Source organism: Schistocerca nitens, chromosome 2, assembly GCF_023898315.1.
Source record: "Schistocerca nitens isolate TAMUIC-IGC-003100 chromosome 2, iqSchNite1.1, whole genome shotgun sequence".
Taxonomy (NCBI): Eukaryota; Metazoa; Arthropoda; class Insecta; order Orthoptera; family Acrididae; genus Schistocerca; species Schistocerca nitens.
This window is the reverse complement of record NC_064615.1, coordinates 783,765,700-783,784,631: the sequence shown is the minus strand read 5'-3', so window position 1 is coordinate 783,784,631 and position 18,932 is coordinate 783,765,700. Positions and strand designations below refer to the sequence as shown.

The following is an 18,932-nucleotide window of genomic DNA, read 5'->3' as shown; positions in this document are numbered from 1 at the left end:
CTTATCAATCCTTTGAATGGTTATGGTTTTATACACGGGCGTAAAATTTCCCAGCGCTTTAGAAAACGAAACTCAGGGAAAAAGACACGTTCTGAAAATATCTTTGATGTGCAGCAACATGTGCGCTGCATAATTTCGCTGCATATTTTCGTATTACGAAAGTATACATTGGAATTCCACCAAACACCGCATGTTATTTTCCGAATCATTGAAATCGAGATTTCGATGCCCTTTTGTAAGTCGTTCGTAGCTCATGCAACGTGATCTCGCAAGCCGATGACAGCGGATATTCAGAGCATAGGACACGTGATGTAGTCAGCCAACAGCAACACCACTGTTAAGTAGCACGAACACACAAACAGGGAAAGTTAATAGTTTAAATTAATATACATAGTGTTGCTACAAGGAAAGCACAGCTTTCACATATAATATTGGTCTCAAGGTGCAGGAGAAGCTAAGCTTTCGCATATACTGTTGATCTTTTTTGCGTGTGTTACACTTTAAGAAATATCACACAAATGTGCCGGTTAAATTTTTAATAATGACATAAATGTCTGATCTTCAGGGTTTGAAATTCTTCTAAATGGCTTGTCATCAAAGAGTTGATTTTTAAATGAGAGTCAAACGTTCTGTGTTTAATAAATTCATGGTACATTCTTGCACATAGTTCAACTTAGGTAAAAGGACATTTACTTTGAAAGTAATGCTTTTCAAACCACTATTCGCAATATTTTCCCGCCACCTGTTAGAAATAGGTTCGTTTCAGCAGTTGCCAGAGAGCGCAGATAACAGGTGACACCGCGCTTGGGTAGCTATGACGACGTAGGAAGCCTGTATGTATGTACATGTAAAATATTAAAAGGTCATACATTATGGTATAAAACACACAAGACATCAGAGGATACTGCAAGAGCATCGGAATTTCGTGAACCATATTAAAATGTGCACATTTAAAGTGCATACCTAAAGGGCACATTCGTATGTCCAGATTCCCAATGAAGTAGACCTCAACCTGATATTAAGCTTCTCAGTGTGGTTTTCGGGACGTAAATTTTCTTGGAGCACCAGTACCGTATTATATCATGTTTGGTTCTTTATTATGGCATAAAGATGGAAAGGTGGAAATAAAATAAAATCTGAAACTAATGCCATATTTCAGCCTTCCGTAATTATGTGAATGTGTTTTAATTCACCTGATAGCTCCCAGCCACAGATATCCATTTTGTTTTCATTTGACGTGAGAGTAAGCGAAGGAGAAACAGCAAAATCACTAAATGTAAGCTGGCCGGAGTGGCCATGCGGTTCTAGGCACTGCAGTCTGGAGCCAAGTGACCGCTACGGTCGCAGGTTCGAATCCTGCCTCGGGCATGGATGTGCGTGATGTCCTTAGGTTAGTTAGGTTTAATTAGTTCTAAGTTCTAGGCGACTGATGACCTCAGAAGTTAAGTCGAATAGTGCTCAGAGCCATTTGAACCACTAAATGTAAGCATGGGTCACGTGGAGACTACCCACTATTACTCAGACTGCTCTGCGCATCAGCCCTGGATCTACGACATTTGCGAAGCGGGTCAATACAAAAAAAAATCGAATTTTCAAAATATGTTCATCTTGTTGCGCACATCTTTCTGAAAAGTCTGAAACATAAAACATATGTATTCGAGGAAATGTAAGACATTATTTGGTCTTATGTATGCCAAAGTGCAGTGCCACGCCTCTTCATAAAGCATTTTTCTACCGCACGTCCAAACTATATTCAGGAGAGTGGAAATTGAAATGTCCTGTGGTGCCTCTCCTGCTCCCAATCGGCCGGTTTGACAGCCTGCCCCTCTTAAAAAAAAATCTTGCAATTGGCTCTGAGCACTATGGGACTTAACAGCTATGGTCATCAGTCAATCTCGCAATTAATAGGGGGTGGGATTACTTGTAATCGAGAGAACAACAACTCTTCTGAAATTCTGAAATCTTTATTGCCTATTGGCTAATAACTTTTGTGAGACACAAAATTAAATACAGGATATATAAAACCAGTACTGACAAGAGATAAGCAAGAAATTACACATTTCTTCAAACCTTAGCTCCTAGCATTTTTTTCTCTCTAATCTTGCTACAGCTTTACATGGCGTGCTTTCCTTTCTGCAAAAGAATCTATTACCTCATCAAAGTTCATCAAACGATTTGCTACATGAAAAATTGAAATGTCGTTATCTAATACTGAAAAAGCTGTTAATACAAATAATACCCAAGACTGGTGTGGTTTCTCGTTCTGATTACGTCTATTTTGTCACTGTCTGCTAGATAAAACAAAATAGGCCTTTCTAATATGGCAGCAGTTTTGTAACACACCAAATAAACGAGACTGTTTTGGCACAAATGGTTATTTTTATAACACGACAGAATATAATTCACGAAGTACCAATATTAAATGCCTATTAGGCCTACTACAAGCAAAAAGTTTTATGTTAGGAAATAGTTTCACATTTCATTCATACGCACTAGCTTCTCAAGCGAGATCGAAAAGTAGTATTACGAAATTTTTATATAAATTTAAAATCGTCTTATTCTTCCGTAATTTGTGTGATGACCCCGTTTCTTCTCCTTCCTCGTTCTAACAATCTTGTCATCACCAATTTTGTAGCTATTGGTGCCACTGTCAACATTTGTTCGTCGATCAACTTCACTAACCCTACCAGAATCACATGTTTAGTTATCCCGCGATTATTTTCCGGTTAGGCGTTATTACGTGTTCGAACAACGTTTTCCGTGTTATTTCCAGAACAGAACTTATCGGCTGCTAGCCGGGGACTGTACTACTGGTCCTTACTAGTGTAGCGATCTGTCAAAATTTCATTTTCTTGGATACACCGAGGAGATAATAGGCTATCTTTCTCACCTGTTATTCCTGTCAGTCGTTTATTTTCATTCTGGTAGTTAGAATCTATGGATTTCGCTAGTAATTATAACAATGGTGATCATTCGCAAACCAAATTAACCACATAATCAGACAGCGATTGGCATTCATCCGTTCGGCTTTACTCCCTCAGCTCGTATAGCCCCGTCCCCTTTTGTCTGCAAAAGTTTATTTCTAGATGCGACGAGGATTCTTCCGACAGAGACATCAAATACACAATGCATGACTTTCAAAAGTCAACTTATGATTCAGTCAGAAATCAACTTAAAATGTGTTCAAAAATGTTCAAAAACCAACAGGGAAGCATTTCAAAATCATATGAATAATCGATAGACAAACGTGCGCTGGATGCTAGGCGCTTTGTGAAACAAGTTTTTTCCCTCAAGAACATGAATCTGGCGCCCCCTTTTTCCCGGTAGCATCTAGCTGCTTGCTGCTACTGCTTGCATAGCCAACAGCCACATTCCTGTAGCCAGATGCGGGAGAATCTACTACTGAAACGTGACTCAAGTGTGCTGTGCACGAGCCCGCTCGTAACTCTAAAACGGATCCAATGTAAACAGTTGTGACTTCACGCTCATTGGAGGCAATTTGTTGTTATGAAGCACTGAATAGTCTTCCTAAACCCTTTGACACATTTTCAATTGGCAGACGCTTCATGAGCACTGTGTGTCGTCGTTGTATATGGCGCTTTTCCTATGCAATTAAAGTTATTTTCATTTTTTTCTCTCGTTTATGTTTTATTGTTGAAGTATTATTCTGCAGTAGCGGGATACAGTAATATCCTTTGTTAGAGATTCGGTTCTTACCAGTCAAAATTACAAATATTTAACTGTAAAGTAGAACAATGAAAAATTCCCGAAATTCTAAAAATATCCCGGGTTTTTCCCGGTTTTCTCCCGGATGAAAAAATTCCCGTGTTTTTCCCGGATCTCCCGGTTGTCCCGGGTCGTATACACACTGTACTTCATATCTTTCAGGAGTTCTTTGAAATGGAGGCTACTTATAATGTGACATCATATAAAAATCGCACATTTTACAACTTTCATCATATCATCTAGATCCACTAGTTGAGAATGTGGTGTCTTTTGGCGAATGAAACAATGAGCAGCCAAAATATTTTTTCTTGAATTCATTCTTGCGTTTATGTTTTAAATGAGAAGCGAAACCTTGACGATGCTTGATCATTTATGGAGCACCATCTGTGGCTACAGAATGGGACTTATCCCAAAGCAAATTCATGTTGTCCACCAATTCACAACAGCTTCAAAAACATCAAGTCCTGTTGCTGTGTAATCTCGCTGTACCACATCCATAAGCTTCTCCATTACTTGCAGCTCTATACTGACACCAACCACAAATATTGGAAGATTAGCATAGTCACATATATCTGTACTTTTGTCAAGTGCTAGCATAAATGCAACAAAGCTCTTGGATTTTCTCCTGAGCTGTTACACTAAATTCGTTGTCACGCCCTGGTTTCAACGAGACACTGTTTGCTTTGAAAGGCAAACCCCTTCAAATGACCACAGCTCCGTTGGAAACAAATGTTCTGCAACCGCTAACATGCATTATTTTATGAAAGGTCCCGTGGAAATCAGCTTGCCACTCATAGCTATAATGTGAGCAACTCTGTACCTTGCTCAAACTGTATTTCAGTTCCATTTTCTTCACTGTCATTCAACAGAAAAGTATAAACACATTACAGTACATGAACTCTGCTGCACATTTCTATAACTTCTGTCCTAAGAATGCTTTTTTGAACTTACACCTCCTGGTATGTTGTTCTTAAGCCTGGCTACTAGCTCTTTGCATGCTTCGCCTTCTATCTACTCGTAATGCACTGCGTGAAGACGTGTATAATGACACCATATGTTGTACTCCTTGGCAGAATTAAATACTTTATGGCAGGCAAGGCACTGTGGACGTCCACCCCTCCCCTCAATATATAGAACTATATCCTCCAATTGAGGCACAGGACTTCCGCAACTGATCACAGCTGCCACTGCCATGGGTTGTTGTACGAGTTGCGGCCTGAGCACAGTGGCTTTGCTACCCCCCTCACCCCCATTACACAGACCCCAAGCCACTACAGCGAGCACTCCTCCTCTCTGGGGCACTTGTGGAACAGCCTGGGCTAGTGGATGCAGTGGTAGAACAGGAAGCATGAGTGGTGCTCGAGTGGGATCTGGAAAATGGTTAGAGAAGTTTTGCTATTCCATCCTGGACTTTCCACAGTTTGATACTCTCATACAATATTTGTTTGAGATCATGTCCTTGCATTGCTGGTCGTGTTGAAATCAATGATCATCCCAGAGCAGCATTAAGAGTGGATAAATATATAACTACAAATTGTTCAGTCTGAATAACTAACCTTCCACGGATCGAGACGGCTCATTTCTTTCTCCGCTTCTGCTTTCAGTCTTTGTTGGTTCTCTGGAGTAAATTCACCTTCAGCTAACCTTTCTCGCCACTCAAGACATGCTCGAGCAAAAAATTCATTATTTAAACCAGAAGAATTCAATCTGTGGAAAGAAAACAATTTTATACGGTATTTTAAATGCCACATTACAGCTCACATTTTTACATTTATTTGTAATGACTGTATCAAATTGAAAGTATAGCTAGCTACATAGTTGTAAATGCTCTATATTTAAATCTGAATGTTGAAAGTTACTATACCAAAAAGCAATCGTGAATTAAATGGTGATGTTAATTTTAAGAAAATGTGTGTGTGTGTGTGTGTGTGTGTGTGTGTGTGTGTGTGTGTGTGTGTGTGAGAGAGAGAGAGAGAGAGAGAGAGGAGTTACACATGAAACCCGTAACACAATATTACAGTCTATTTTAATGAAACAATTCTGCTACAAACTTGTAACATTTAAAAAATTTTCTACTACTCATTAGGAACAAACATGCCAAGATCCAACCCACTGTTTTTCTGAACCAGGAGTTTATTTCTCAGTAAACGAGTAGCGGGCAGAATTAAGAGGACCACTGCATTTCCTCAAGCTCTTTATTTTTTAGTGACTAAAGGAATCGTATTTTTGAAAACACTTAGATCACTTCCCAATTTCTGACTGTTCATCAATTTGCTAAATACACTCTATTTTTATGTGTTCCACTTTAGTTCCTGAGTAGTTTTCTGTTTATATTGCCACAACAACATAAGAAATGCAACTCACATTAATTCCAATGTTAACACATTTGTAAGACTAATGGCATGCATTCATATGCGAATTGTCTTATTTTACATTCTTCCTATGTATTTACACAATGTGATTGTTATTTCCATTAATCTCACACTTTGTCAATACTCTTTCAGTTAATTATGACTTCACACACCAAATGTTTTTAATACCTCTGCCAAGGATTTCATGTTCTGCAACTATCTCCCTCATCACTCCTACTTCCTTGGAACCATGTGCTTAAGGAAAAAAAAAGAACATCCAGAGGAGAAACTCATAACAGATTTTATTGTGGCTCCTCAGTTATGTCAGAGTTGAAAACTTTTGACATAGTTACAGCTTGTTATGTTTTGATGTAGTCAATATTTTCCTTAAATCGTCAACAAACCCCCACCCCCACCTCCCCGTCTCAGTTTTCTCCTTCACTACCATCCCATTTATTTTGTTTCACTCTTAATGGACACTCATATTTTGGTTTCATTGTAGTCATTTAATGTAGCAATTTTGTTCAAAGGCATAAATGTTATTCTACACACGATACATTAACCTTTCTTAATAAGAGTTTGACAGGCCTTCCACCATGTTCATCAGCTGTATTACTTTAGCAAGATACATAAAGTTATTTTTCAATTTCCCCAAAAATGACATCCCCCCCCCCCCCCCTCTCTCTCTCTCTCTCTCTCTCTCTCTCTCACACACACACACACACACACACACACAAATAAATGCATAATACACATTCTGTTAATATCCCACCCATTGTGCATTTCATTCTTTTATTATTGCTGTTTCTTTATTATGAGATTGATACATAATCTGTAAGGAAAGCCCAAACCATGAATTCATATCTGTAAGAAAAGCCCAAACTATGAATTCATATCTGTAAGGAAAGCCCAAACTATGAATTCATATCTGTAAGGAAAGCCCAAATCATGAATTCATGTTCTTTATTATGAGATTGACACATAATCTGTAAGGAAAGCCCAAACCATGAATTCATGTATCTCATATTTATAGCATGGTCCAAATTAGTTACTTATTATTCATTTCCTGAGTCCTCTCTCCTTTCCTTGAAAATATTTTTGAAAGCTACTGTAAACACAAATTGTGGACAATGCATTTATTTAATTTTACGTGTATTTACCAAACCTCTTATAATTTTTGTATTACTGTTGTTAAATTTTATCACGGCTTGACTAATTACCATTTTGTCCACAATAAATAATGGTCAGAACACACATCTGACATACATGTACACTACTCTAATTAAATATGTTATTTTCCTTATTTTTACAAACATCAAGGACTTTTTGGAATAGAACATTGCGCCAAAAATATTATCATTAGAAGAATGTACAGTATTATATCTAAATAACAATACGCCACCTGACAACTTACTTTTCCACGGCAACATTCTTGAATAAATGCCTCACAGAGTGCTTGCCACATCAGATTTGTATTCAGTCTCAAGCTTTTGACAACTTCAGCTAGTCATCGTCAGAAGATTTCAGCAGGCCGCTTAACAAGGTACCTAATAGCTTACTACAATCTCCTGACAATGGCGATAGAGAAGTCATCAAAAGCTCAGGACTGAACATAAGCCTTGAATATAAGCCTGACATGGAAAAAACTCTGTGAACCATTTATTCAAGTACGACACTTGTTACATAAAATACTGATGGCAAACTTTACCTACCTTAATGAATTATCAGATTGTGTAGATATGCTAGCTCTGTCAACATCTGGGAGAAGTTGAACAAGCTTGCGCTGATACAGTGGAGGTAAACTAGAAAATGTATGCTTATTCAAAAGAGCCCTCAAATTGGTATTAACAAGGATAGAATCTGGTGTTTCAAGATCAATACAGCCTTCCTTAGTTTGTTCCAACTGTGCAGCTGCAGAAAGTTTCTTATTTGACCTTTTTCTTGGTTTTATACTAAATCCAGGTATAGAGGCCAAGACTTCACGCATTGTTGAAGGTTTGGAGGCTATGCAATTGCCTTTTGCTAAAAAGAAAATATGAAATGAGTCAGTACTTAAGTATGTAATCACAAATGTAATATAATGTAGTGAGAATAAAATGATAATTTCCATTTTATAAACTCAATAAAAAAATGCAGTAACAGCTGTAGCTGCTTCTCTTTACCATAAACTCTATATTTCCAATTTAACAGAAACTAATGAAGACACATAGAACTTCAAAAACATGTAACACATACAGGTATATTAAAGATACAATGTGCACACAGTTAAGGACGTCATACAGCTACTTAATGCTAATTAATGCTTCTATTGTGAAAGAGACTGCTTGCAGTGAGTGTAAGATGATGGTTGCCCATGTGAATGATTTTGTGCCCAAAAGTGAATCATCTGTGACAAGTGATTCTCAAGTACAGCATAAAAGACAGATCAAAAAGCTATACACCACTCCAACCATGTCAACCATCAGATTCTGGAATCTAAATTTTAAAAATTCCACTTTACTGAATGTAAAAAGCTCCAATGCTACACCAGGATAACTGATACATTAAATGTGTCTGAACTATGGTATCCAACTGCCAGTTGCTGTAATCATACGAACAAGCATTCCAGCTCCACTCTGCCTTTTCTCACTACAACCAGAAACACTGACATTATCTGTTGTCCTGTGTTCATTGTGTATCGTGATTATGCTGCAACATTTGTTTTTACTCTGCTTTCCTTCCACTGTATCCTTCTGAAACTGCAAGCTGCGGCTAATTTATTGGTGAATGATTTGCTACTTAACAAATCTACTGTCAATGCAGACAAACTGATAATTTTATGGAGTTTTGGTTTGGTCATAAAAAGGTAGATTACACGAGAAAGAAGAACGAATGAAAAAAAGAAAGAAAGAAAGGAATGACAACAACCACCACCAATCCTAAAGAGAGCAATATATCTTTCTGTCCTTCTGAAGACCTAGAAATTCAAAAGTGCTATTGTGGTGTACATAAATCTGCATGCACCCATTAATGAAACATACACAGGCCATGATGAAACACATAAGCTGTCATTTATTTGTTACTGGCAACGAGGAATTGCAAAATACTATAATTTTCAAACATAACTGAATTTTTTCAGTGCAGTAGCAGTTACGATCTTTTACAGATTTCTCATAATCTAGGATAAAGGGTAAAGCAATCTACAAACAGGGAGGAACACGGAATCAGAGAATTTTCACAGAATACCAAGAATTCACAACACTAGCACACATCTACGTCAGCATGTTTATGACAGCACCTTTAAAGGGAACTATTGCCACTGCAATGTGATGCGAGTTCAAAGAATGTTTCACAAAGAAACGTGGCATTCTGCAAAATATTTGCAAACTGAAGCTACACATTATTAACAACAAAGTAACAATGACAGCAGTTGTGAAAAAAAAGTTCAGGGAATTCACAGTAATGCCCATAGATAACAGTCGACATAAAGAGAAATACATTGCAATAGTGGGGAATCTGAATAAGAGGCTATTTTGCTTCCTGTCTTACGAAATTAATCAAGAAATTTCTACACTATTATGGCATTACCTGCATTGATTGTAGTGTTCTTCCTGCGCCTTCTAGCTTGCTGACGCAAAGCATGCTTAATTACTTTCTTGCTATGAGTATGTGAGATTCTTGCACTAATATCTTTTAAGGAATCAAATGAACATCCGGGCATATTTTCCATGCTACTAGCATACAACTTGGTACCACGAGACCTCTGTTCACATTTGATGCGGCTGCATCTCTCTGATGTTCCTGGAGTTGGTGACACAAAAAATTTAACTCAGCTGTTAGTAAAATAAATAATGTACATAGCACACACCTAATATGAATATTATTTATGAATTTATGAGAGAAGTACTTTTTTCTTTACTTTCAATGAAGATGATGTGCATCAATAATCTGAGATTATAGGCACCATATGCCCTGCAAAAATTCTATCGCCTTCAATGTTAGGGTGATAAAGGAGGACATAGTATGGATCATATGGGATACCTGCAAATACATCAATATTAGGCAAGTGTGTGTTTTACAAACTGGAAAAAATTCTTGCTTGCTATTGCAATGAGCAAACCGTAACTCTTCTTGAGAGGCTGTTATTTGTTACCAATGCCTTAAAACTGGATGCTCTTAAAAGAAGGGAGAAAGGTTAGTGTTCAATGTTCCATTGAAACCTGGTTCAAGATGAAACACTTGCTCAATTGGACACAAATGGGGAACACACAAACCAGGGATTTATAGAAAGGAACTTCCTACCATTTGCTTCCTGCCATTTCCGTAAGTGATTTAAACCACACAAAAAACAAATCAGCCAGATGATGACAAGAACCACACACTTCTTGAAAGAGAGTCCAATGCCTTCACCAATATGCCACCTCACAATGTTTCTCAGTTGTGGCTGAGAAAGTGTAAGGTTCTTAAAGATAAAGAACAATGAACTAGTGTGACTGGCGGTATGAAAACTGTCAACAGCAACACCAAACGCCACATCCTGACTGTGAGCAAAGCAAATAATGTAAAAACTGCAAAGATTTGATGACGGCCTAGGAAAGTATTGCTTTCAAGTTGGAAGGGTTCCATGCTAGATTTAGAGAGAAGTCTTCAATAAAATGAATGAAATTTACAATCGTAGATAAGCTGGAATGCAAATGAATTAAACCGATCCACAACTGAAAATTAAAGAAGCCATGCACTTGGATGGGTCACCGTCCAAGTCTGCCGCCAAGTGCTTTTGGCAAGTGTGGTGCACTCGGCCCTTGTGAGGCAAACTGAGCAGCTACTTCACTGAGTAGGAGCAGCACCAGTCACAAAAACTGACAACAGCCAGGAGAGCCGTGTGCTGACCACATGCCCCTCTGTATCCGCATCCTGTTATGCCTAAGGTCTGAGGATGACGTGGAATCCGGTCCATACCATTGGGCCTTCAAGGACTGTATGCACAATCGAAAGCAAAAATCAGAACATCTCAGGAAATGAAAAACAAAATTTGTATGTAGAATGTGTGTCATGTTATGGACCAGATCATAACATGGTTCTCATTCTGATTTACACTGACAGGTCTTCGAGACGGCAATTGAAAAACTGTGAAGGCAGGACAACAATAGTCCAGTATAATCTCTTAAGACTTTCCTGTCAATTCGTTATCATCTCATTGAGATCAGCTGTTCTGCCACTGGTTCCTATCTTCCCAACAAGGTATTTTGACACCGTAACTCTACATCTTCGTCAGGTGTTCCCTGAGACTAGCTGACCAGAGCCCATATTTAAGCCTGCCAAGCGCCCCGAGTTTCTTCCATTTTCCGCTCCGGACTGGATGTTCACTCTTTGGTCTGCACCTGTGAGATGCACTTCCGCACAGCTGTAGGTGTTCCTCATTCTGTCTGCAACTGCTGCGGCAGTCTCCTGTCGTGGTGGCTGCATCATGGTGTTCCATATTTGCTTCGAGACCGTAAGATGCCCTTCTGCACTGCTCCAGCTGTTTTGCATGTGCTGCTGCCATCTCTTACAGCAGTGTCAGTCTCCTGGTGCCCCGTAGTTAAGTCTGTGGCCACAAAGTGCAGTTCTCACATCTCACACTGCTGCTGAAGATCCGTATTACATCTGTGCTCACTGCAGCAGTCTCTTGCGCAAAGATTGCCATCCAATTTTCTATATTAAGTCTTCTCCGCACAAGGTGTGATCCCTGAGGTGTCAGGTTGTTGCTGTTGTTACATATCTCATCTGTACTAGCTGTGGTTGTCTTCCGCAGCAGTGGACACTGCCTGGTGCCCGTACGTGGTCTGATCCTGTAATTTACGCCTACAATTGTCTGAGGTTCATTACTGAAGATATTTTTTGCAGTGTTTCCATAGCAGTTCAAACACCGGATACCACATAGTGCTGCGTTGGTATCCTGCTTCCTGACGAAGTTTTCTGCAATCTTTATTTCAATTGATTCACTGATGACACTATCCCAGAATCTGCAGGTTTGGGCCAGGATCCTGGTTTTCTTGTAGTCCATGGCAAGTTCACGCCCCAAGCAGCGTTTTCATATGGCTGATTTTGTGACTAGCTGAAGCCTAATACGTCTTTGGTGTCCCTTAAATCGTAGGTCCACCATTGTGGTAGCTTGTCCAATATAAGTCACACCGCATTAACAACATATGTGATAAATACCAGGTTTTCTTAACCCCACGTCATGTTTGACTGTTCTGATTTTGTTGGCTGGGTAGAAATATTTTAGATATTGTGTTTCTTCAGGATTCTGCTGATCTTGGTGGAGACAGGCCCTGCATACAATAGAAAAGCTATCTTCCTAGTCTCTTCTTCTTGTTCCTCTTCCAGCATTAACATGTCGTCTGGTGGAATGTAAAGCTTTGCAGATGTCCACTGTCGAATACCCACTGTATATGGACACTTGCTGGAGATGTTCTAATTCCATTGTGAAGCCATCAAAGTTGGGAAGTTGCTTGGCTTGGTGTACAAATATTCTGAGTACCCTAATCTTCTGTGCTGGGTGGTGGCAGCTGTCAGCCTGTAGATATAAGTAAGTATGTGTTGGTTTTCGATACATACTGTGGCCAATGGTGCGATCTGCCTTCCTCCTTACCAGGACATCCAGAAAAGGAAGCTGACCATCTTTCTGCAACTTCTTCGTGAGCTTAATGTTGGGCTGTCCCAAGTTCAGATGGTCCAAGAATTCTTCAATCTTTCTCAGCCTTGGGCCAGGTGACGAACGTGTCATTCACATATCTGAATAAACACGTCGGCTGGTGGATTGCAGTTGTAAGGGTCTCATCCTCGAACTTCTACCTAAACAGACTGACCACTAGCGAAGAAAAGTGGGCCACCAATCACCACTCGTTCAGTCTCATAGAAACGGCCTTCACATACGAAGTAAGCAGATGTTAAAATATGCCTGAAGATATCCAGCAAAGTTTCTTCAAACTTCTCACCGATCAAATCGAGTGTATCCTGGAGTGGTACTCTGGTGAAAATGGATATCACATCAAAACTGACCATGATGTCTGCATCCGAAATATGCAAGTTTTCACAAGCTGAGGCCCTCACAACAGCCATCTACCAGCCAAAATGTTTCTTCATATATGTGGATGACGCATTCATCATCTGGTGCCAGCGCCAGGAATGACTGACAAATTCTTGAACCATCTGAACTCTTGACATGCCAACATAAAATTCATCATTGAGCTAGAGAGGGATCAGGTTGACAGCTGCCATCATCAAGCACAAAAAACTGTGGTGCTCAGGGCACTTGGACACCAAGCCAAGACACTTTCCGATTCTAGCAGCCTGACAATGGAATTAGAACATCTTCAACGAGTGTGCACTGACAATAGGTATTTGACCAGGGACATTTGCAAAGCGTTACATCCCGCCAGACAACCTGATCTTTTCTATGTATGTCAAGATTGACAGAAATCTGAAGAAACATGAAATCAAAAGTGTATTCTGTCCATTCATCAAAATCAGGGCTCTTCTAGGATTAGTCAAGGATTATCTGGGGGTATGAAAACCTGGTATTTAGCACATACTTTGTGAATGCAGTATATTCGTCACACCAACAGAACAGTGGACGTAAGACATAAGGAACATAAAAGACATACTAGGTAAGGGTAGGCCACAACATCAGCAATAGCAGAACACTGCCTGGAGCACGAACACACAATGGATTATGATAAAACCAAGACCCTGGCCCAGACCCATAGATTATGGGATAGTGTCATCAATGAATCAATTGAAACCAAGATGAAAGAAAACCTAATCAATCGAGAAGCAGCATACCAACTCAGCACTGCGTGGAATCTGGCATTTGAATTGCTATGGAAACACCAGAAAAAAACTCCCGTCTCCAGTAATGAACCTTAGTCAACTGCTAGCATAAGCAAAAAGAAGAGTCCACCCATGAAGCACCAGGCAGTGGCCACCACTGCAGATGGCCACAGGGGGCACAGACAAATTATGGAACATCAGCAACCTGAGACCTAGGGAGCACACTTCGTGGGCGCGAACCGAATATTGAACAACACGAGGCAGCCACTAACACGGGAGACAGCTGCTGTGGGCAAGGATGGAATAAGGAACATCTGGAGCAGCAATGAAGTAGGCAGCCTGAATACAGAACACATGGCGACTCATACTGCATGGACAGCATATGGAATGCCTACAGCAATGCGGATCTGCAGATAATGCACCTTGTGGACATGGACGAAATCCAGAAACACATGATGAGGCCGCAACCACCACAGGAGACTGCCACAGCGTGCTTGGATGGAATGGGGCACGAAACACCTTTATCGATGCGGACGTGCACCTTGCTTGTGAGCGTGGACCGTAAAGGGAATATGGGATCTAGAGCAGATGGCACAAAGAACTCCAGGAACAGCCCAGAATTAATTATTGGATCCAATCATCCAGGCAGCCTGGGTCAGGAACATCTGGTGAAGACATCGAGTTAAGGCATCGAAATATCTTGTTGGGAAGGCAGAGCAACAGAAGCACACTCAATCTCAACAAGATGACACTGGCCCAATATATACAAAGATTTGAAAACTAATTCACACTGGCATGTGGATTGCTTCAGAAATATAAATGGAAGGTTTCACTGACAAATTAGGTGTGGTGAATGAAATGTAACACATAAGTCCAGCAAAGAACTAACTTGATTCCAAAATGTGAGATGGTTGGACAATAATAATAACATAAACAAACATTTAAAAAAGGAAAGTAATTGTAATTTTGATGAAATAGTTCACAGGTGAATGGCCAGATGTTAGTGACCAAAAAGCAAAATATTTCAACAAGCAACCATGCTATCATCATCAAGTACACTGATCAGCAGAGCACCTGGCTGTCCAACACAAAGCTTTGATCTCTCCTCACTGCCCCTTCCTCTGATCTAATACTGTATCTGCCATACATGGCCAACATCATCTCCCGAGTCCTCCCACAGAAAAACTGCTCTGTCCTAGGTTCATGACCAGCGTAACAACATGGTGGCAGCACCTCTACTGCTCCTCAGCCTCCCCGAAGTCAGTTCATTGTGGGTATCATCATCATTCACCACTCATAACTTTCAATGTACTTCTTTGTAACATTGTTCACTACCACACAACAACTGTAACAACAAAGTAACTCCTGCAACAGTAAAAATGATTACAAACAAAATCACAGGGTGCAACGAACACACAGGACAGTGAGCTGCGTGAAACTCAACCACAGTGTAAGTAGGAAGTGATGTGCTTGTTCACTATCAAGATGATGAAGACTTAAAGAGAAGCTTGATAAACATTATGGTGACTCTGCACCTTTGCTTAGAACAGTTTATACGTGGTTTCAAAATTTTTGGAGTGGCCATATGGGCACAAGTGATGCTGAACGTTCTGGATGCCCTGTGGAGGTTACGACTCCAGAAATCATTGATAAAATCCCTGATATGGTGATGGATGACGGAAGAGTTAAGGTGCATGAGATTGCTAGTGCTTGGTCATCTCGAATGAATGGGTACATAATATTTTGCATAAACATTTGGACACAAGAAAGCTATCTGCAAGATGGGTTCCACGATTGCTCACACTTGACCAAAAACAGAATTGTGTGAAGTGTTGCAAGGATGGTTTTGCAGCTGTTCAGGAAGAATCTGCAGGACTTTAAGCATAGTTTCTTCACTGGGGATGAAACATGCATACATTATTATACTCCTGAGACCAAACAACAATCTAAACAATGGTTTACCAAGGGAGAATCTGCACCAAAAAAGGCGAAGACCATTCCTTCGGCCAGAAAGGTTATGGCGACTGTCTTTTGGGATTTGCAAGGGATAATCCTCATCAACTATCTGGAAAAGGGAAAAACTATTACATCGTTATTGGACTGTTTGAAAACCAAGCTGCAAGAAAAACGCCAGCGATTGGACTGCAAAAAAGTCCTTTACCATAACAACAATGCACCAGCACACACCTCAGCAGCTGTGATCGGAAAATTAATGGAAATAGGATTCCAACTCATTTCACATCCCCCCCCCCCTATTTTCCAGAATTGGCTCTCTCGGATTAGTATTTGTTCCCCAATTTGAAGAAATGGCTAGCGGGACAAAGATTTTATTCAAACAAAGAGGTGATTGCAGCAACTAATAGCTATTTTGTAGACTTGGACAATTCGTATTATTTGGAAGGGATCAACAAATTAGAACAACATTGGACGAAGTGTACAAGTCTAAAAGGAGACGATGTCGAAAAATAAAAATGGTTACCCCAAACGCCTAAGTAGTTTTTATTTTTGCACGGACTCGTACGTGTACAATCATGAACCTATTATTTTAATCTAATAGACTTAATATGGCCCCAAATTAAACGTTATAATAAATTAAAGGTAATAATAAACTTACTCTTTTTACCAATCAGAGTGATGTCAGTGGAGGTCCATTATCACCATAGAAATGAAGTAAAGTTGGATTCAGTTGTATGTGTGAGGTGCAAAGTTTAACAAAATTATATTTTTGTTAAGTTTTAACATTTTAATAAGATGGCCTTATCCGTAACCAAGTACAACTGAGTTTGTCTCAGGCATGCAGTAAATATAAAGCAAAATAAAATATTATTGTTTATCTGTTTCTTGTATTAGTTTTGTTCCTTATCCCAATACACGACGGTCTATTTAACACACGTTTTCTCACAGCATTAACCACACATAAATCTTCTCTTTTGTTATGCTACAAATAAGTAGGTGGGTCAGAAAACTTAATAACAGAGTAATTATAAACCTATCAAACTGTTTTTTTGTAACACAACCCTACTGGTAACCACTTGGCACTTGACGTGCTAGTGGACCATAATATGTCATATTTAATTGACATTATCTCATGTGGGAAAACTGTAACAGTGGTCTGGTTTGAAGTAGATGAATATGTGATGTATTCTTAAGATTTTATTCACCTAACTTCAACAATAAAAAAGTTTCCTGCATGTCGAAAATTTGGTAATGGTGTCAAAAAATGCATTTTTGTGAGCTGTCAGTGTATGGTATTAATAATTTGATTCTGCAGATAAAACTAAAAGGAAAACAAAGAGCAGCTCATGTAGAACACACTGATTTCAGTTACATATTTATAAAGTGAGTAGTTTGTGAGTTTGAGCAAGCTGAATGCAATGTGAGATTGCACATTTGTTCTGTGGTACATGTCAACTCTGCTCCACACCTCCACATGCTCCTGCCGAACTGTAAATTCTAAAGTAATTTTGAACAGACTACTGATGTCTTTGTCAGAATATTAACATGGTCATAATCTACTCCACGTAATTCCAATAGTCAATGTTCTGCTACTGCTAACTTATTAGGTACTGCAATCTGGTATGCCGTTGACGTTCTGGGGAACAGTCTTTGACAGTAAGCACAGGGTACGTCTTGCCACATTTGCAGAGTATCTGATATATTCCAAATTTTCGTAACCCGAGGTCATATTTGACACCAACATACAGTGTGCATGTTTAGCTGATGGGCAGCAGAGTCTTCACTTGTTTTTCCAGAGAAAGGATTCTATCTTTTCAGATAATGCACCACAAAAAGAATTACATGCACCCTCCTGAGGTTCCTCTCCTGTTTTTGCCAGTTGTTCTGCAGAACATAGGACTGTCCGAATTTGCCACTCCTTGTAACCATTCTTCCAGAACACTGTCCTCAGATGTTCAAGTTCTTGATTGAGATTTTCATTGTCCGTGAGGGTGCGAGACCTAGGTACCAATGTTGTGAACATGCCATTCCTCTGTACTGGGTGATAGCAGCTGTTCACAAGGAAGTACAGGTCCGTGTGCGTCTTCTTCCAGTACACACTGTGGTCTAATGTGCCATATACTGTTCTTTTCATCAGGACAGACAGACAGGACAACACTCCATCCAATCAGATTTCCATGGTAAAACTGATGTTCTGGTGTATGGAACAGAGATGAATGAGAAAGTCATTCAGCTTGTCTCTTCCATGTGGCCATATGACGAAGGTGTCACCATATGACGAAGACCTCAAAATACCAAAAGAAACAGTTAAGTTTCAACTGGACTGATTCCAGGGTTCCTCTCTGAAATGTTCCACAGAGATGCTGATGACAATTGGTGCAAGTGGACTCCCCATGGCTAGCCTTCTGTCTGTTCACAGCAGTCACTGTGCAAAAGAAAGTATGAGGATGTCCATACATGTTTCTATGTAAAACTTCTGGCCACTAAGTTCTAATTCTTGTAAAGGCACTCTGCTAAAAAGAGAAACATCAAAGCTTACAAGCATGTCGGTATCCTTAAGCTTAAAGTTGTTTAGGTGACCCACTAAATCCATGGGATTGCAAATGTGCTGTTAACTTTCCAATGTAACGGCTACATAAATCCTTTGGCTACTTAGCGAGTGAGTGTGAGTATGTCAGGGCAGCAATGTTGCTAACAATGAAGAGGAGAGTAATGGTACCAAATTTTTGTGAACTTTTTGGTATGTTGATGACACCTTCGTCATATGGCCACACGGAGAAGACAAGCTGAATAATTTCTTTATACATCCCAATTCCAGATACCAGAACATCAATTTTATCAGAGTAAAAGGGGATGGAGTGCTCCCACATTGGATCTCCTCGTAAAAAGAAGAACGGAAGGCATGTTGTTGGGACACAGCGTATACCGGAAGAAACATTCACTGACCCATACTTCCATCCGAACAGACCCCCTCCCTCTCCGGGCCCAGAGGAATGGAACATTCAAAAACCTCGGTACAGGGCTCGCACTCTCTCTCACAATGAAAGTCTCAACCATAACATGAATATCTGAGGACTGTGTTCCTGATGAACAGCTACAAGTAGT

General features: G+C 39.8%; 1 protein-coding gene across 1 annotated transcript in view; it reads right to left on the bottom strand.

Moving 5' to 3' along the window:
• The window catches only part of LOC126237039 (uncharacterized), a 190,110-nt gene that overhangs the window by 126,050 nt on the left and 45,128 nt on the right, over positions 1-18,932 (bottom strand). The window contains exons 3-5 of the mRNA XM_049946800.1: positions 9,645-9,857; positions 7,790-8,099; positions 5,283-5,433 (exon numbers count right to left, since the gene is read on the bottom strand). Of these exons, the coding sequence (XP_049802757.1) occupies positions 5,283-5,433; positions 7,790-8,099; positions 9,645-9,857 (674 nt within the window). The remainder of the gene's footprint in view (positions 1-5,282; positions 5,434-7,789; positions 8,100-9,644; positions 9,858-18,932) is intronic.